We start from the raw sequence: 3,690 nt of genomic DNA, 5'->3' as shown, positions 1-3,690 counted from the left end.
TATGAATATTATTCATATTTTATGTTATACAATTATATTTAATTTTGAAGAATACATCCTAATAGTAAAAGAGTGATACATTTGCACACTCACTTTTTTATTTTGTGAAATAACAAAAATAACCCAAAGTTAAATTACCGGACCAAAAAAAAAAATGACAATACTGAGGAAAAGAAATGTGTCCTCCCACCTGCCACTGGCCTCCTCTCACCTCCTCCTTCCTCTATATCTCATTTTCTTCCCTCTCTTTCTCTTTCTCTTCCTTCTCTCTCTGTTTCTCTTTCCCAGATGGATCGGGCAAGTATCTTTGGAGAGATGGGTGCATGTACGAGGGTGAGTGGCGCCGAGGCAAGGCGTCGGGGAAAGGCAAGTTCTCGTGGTCATCTAAAGCGACGTACGAGGGCGAATTCAAGTCGGGTCGAATGGAGGGCTTCAGAATCTTCATCAGATCCGACGGGGACACGTACAGGGGCTCCTGGTGTTTGGGCAAAAGCGATACGACACCGGTGACTTCTACGAGGGGTCATGGACATTTTGACCACCACTATTACCATGAGGAAGCGCTCCTTGGTCGACAGAGCTAGAGGGAGCTTGGCAGAAAGGACATTTCCCAAGATTTGTATTTGGGAGAGTGATGGGGAAGCTGGGGATATTACTTGTGATATTATCGATAATGTGGAGGCCTTTATGTTTTATCAGAATGCCACTGCGTTCAATCGAGATGCCTTCCAGGGGTTCCGAAGGACTCCATGTTGTTTTTTCGGCGATCCCAAGAAGCCTAGCCAAACCATATCCAAAGGCCATAAGAATTACGATTTGATGCTCAATTTGCAGTTGGGTATTTTTTTTTTTTTTTTTTTTTTTCTGTGTAAGGGTGTGGTTGGGTTGAAAAGCCAGAGAGAGAAAGGGAGGAAGGAGAGAGATTAAAAGAGAGAGATGTGAGGTTGGGGGTGCTGCGCACGGTGGTGCTGGTTTTGGGTGGAAGGTGTGTATTGTTTGGGTGGAGTGGGTGTGTTTTAGAAGAGGGATATTTTGGTAATGAAAGACATGTGCAAAAAAAAATTTAAAATTTTAAAAAAGAGTAGAAAGTGTATTAACAGGAAAATGAAAAAAATGTGTACATACAGTAACACTCTAGTACAAATAATCCTACCAAATAAAGTACTGGAAAGATAAAACTAACCAAATTTAAAGATAAAAAAGGTTCTTATGACATTTAAAAAAGATAAAACAAAAAATATATTTAGGTAGAGTGATTCTTATTTTTGGTATAATACCATACAATCACATTTAATGATAAATTATTTATATTCTAATTATGACAGTAAAATACATCAAGATTTATTAGTTAAAACTTAAAACAATAATAATAACATTTTTTTGCATATTATACGTGTCATCATAATTTGTATATTAAATTTTAAAATTTAAAAGTAGAGGTAGAGGAGGATTGCAAGACAATAGCTGTATGCATGGCCTGTATGTGTGCTGAAACGCATGAAAGTAATTCCTTTTTTTTGGGATTGGGAATTTTGCGAATAATATCAGTTTGGGTCGATCCAAATTTCACTAAGAATAATAAATTAATAATAAAATATGATTTCTAAGACTGAGAGACAGTACTATCTTGGTGCATGCGGTAATAAGTCTATACGCTAAAGTCAGCATCACTTTCTCTGTAGACCACCCACGTCACTAAGAGAACCCACAAGTTACAGCCTGGCATGCAAAGGCTCTGGTCCGAGACTCTTTTTCACCAATGACAAACTCCCACGTGGCAGACCTTGACGCTGACACCTCCGCTTGCTACAGCTGTCTCCCTTATCACACCCCATATATAAATACCACGCAAACATTCACGTTAACTCGCCAACACTCTCTCTCCCTCTCCCTCTTTCTCTCTCAAGCTAGAGACTAGAATTAAATCCTTGACCTTCGACATGGTTTCTATTTACCATTTTGCCACTCTCGCCTTTCTCTTGTTTCTCGTGGACCCCAGTTTGGGTGCGAGCAGGAAGCTCTCAGCCCTAGTGAAAGAGCAGCCACTGGTGCTCAAGTATCACAACGGGGCTCTTCTCAAGGGTAACATCACCGTCAATCTCATCTGGTACGGCCACTTCACCCCAATCCAACGCTCCATAATCGTTGACTTCGTCCACTCCCTCAGCGCCCCGGGGCGGGCCCCACCCAACACTCCATCCGCCTCTTCCTGGTGGAAAACGACGGAGAAATACAAAGGCGGCTCCTCAAACCTCGTTGTCGGGAAGCAAGTCCTCCACGAGACCTACACCCTCGGAAAGTCCCTCAAAACCTACCACGTGGCGGCCCTGGCGGGAAAGGTCAACAACAACGCGTTCACCGCCATCAACGTGGTTCTGACCGCCCAAGACGTCGCGGTCGATGGATTCTGTATGAGCAGGTGCGGGTCCCACGGGTCCCGCATCCGACCCGGTGCAGGTGCCAACGGAAAGACGGCGTATGTCTGGGTCGGTAACTCGGAGTCCCAGTGTCCGGGCCAGTGCGCTTGGCCCTTCCACCAGCCCATTTACGGCCCACAAACGCCGCCTCTCGTGGCTCCAAACGGCGACGTTGGGGTCGATGGGATCATCATAAACCTCGCCACGCTTTTGGCGGGAACCGTCACCAATCCGTACAACAACGGCTACTTCCAGGGACCGGCCAGCGCGCCGCTTGAGGCGGTCTCGGCTTGCACCGGCGTGTTCGGATCGGGGGCTTACTCGGGTTATCCGGGTCGGGTCCTGCAGGACAAGGCCACCGGGGCGAGCTACAACGCGCTTGGGGTGAACGGGAGGAGGTTTCTATTGCCGGCTATGTGGGACCCCCAGACCTCTGCATGCAAGCCACTCGTGTGAACACGTGGCACGAATATGTGCACAGTATCATGTAGATATTTTAATTATGTTAAATAATAATATATTGTATACTATGATGATGATGATGGGATAGTGTACGACGGGGTGGATAGGGTTTTGGGTTTTTCTTGTACACTTGCAAGTTTGTCGGCTTGCGTGACGTGTAAATTTTCTTTGTGTTAAAGGGGAATCGGAAATAAAAATGGTTCTCTAAAATAATGCAGAGCAAGAAAATGTTTCTAAAAGTAAAAGCAAGAAGGAAGTAGGCATGGAATAATGGGGTTTGCGTTTGCTTTTGACAATTTTGGATAAAATTTTATATGATAAAGGAAAGTTTGATTAATGATGGTATGCTTTGGCCCTAGGAGACCATAATGACCAACTCAAATAAAAAAAAAAAAAACTTAAATCTTATTTGTGTTTAATTTAAATGATGTCTCTGAAAAATGAAATTTTTTTAACACGTTGTTTTTTTAAAGGGGTTGAGCCCAACACTCAGCATGATGATGATGTGGTATAACTCTTTCGTTTAAGTTTTTTTCTTTCAATATTAGAGAAAAGTTTGGGTGGGGCAGTCTTACAATAAAATTTTGAGTTTCGATAAAATTTTCATCAAAATTTGGATAGAAATAACAAATATTGCTATCAAAATACGAAAATTTTGAATAAAATTTTATTATATGTTTATTTAACATATTATTTACTACATTGATAAAAAATATTAAAAAAATTAAATTATATATTAAATTTTATGTGATATAAGATGAATATAATGGGCATTAAAAATAAATACTATTAAATAAAATTAATATAATAA

General features: G+C 41.5%; 1 protein-coding gene across 1 annotated transcript; it reads left to right on the top strand.

Moving 5' to 3' along the window:
* The first annotated feature begins 1,869 nt into the window (after positions 1-1,869).
* EXL2 (EXORDIUM like 2) lies at positions 1,870-3,216 on the top strand. The gene has a single exon (XM_086254375.1). The coding sequence runs from the start codon at positions 1,941-1,943 to the stop codon at positions 2,871-2,873; it is 933 nt and encodes a 310-aa protein (XP_086110501.1). The 5' UTR covers positions 1,870-1,940; the 3' UTR covers positions 2,874-3,216.
* Positions 3,217-3,690: the final 474 nt, after the last annotated feature.

The sequence above is a fragment of the Dryas octopetala genome, chromosome 8, assembly GCF_963921425.1.
Source record: "Dryas octopetala chromosome 8, drDryOcto1.1, whole genome shotgun sequence".
In the NCBI taxonomy this organism is placed as follows: Eukaryota; Viridiplantae; Streptophyta; class Magnoliopsida; order Rosales; family Rosaceae; genus Dryas; species Dryas octopetala.
The sequence above is the reverse complement of the archived record's forward strand: the minus strand, read 5'-3'. Positions and strand labels throughout refer to the sequence as shown.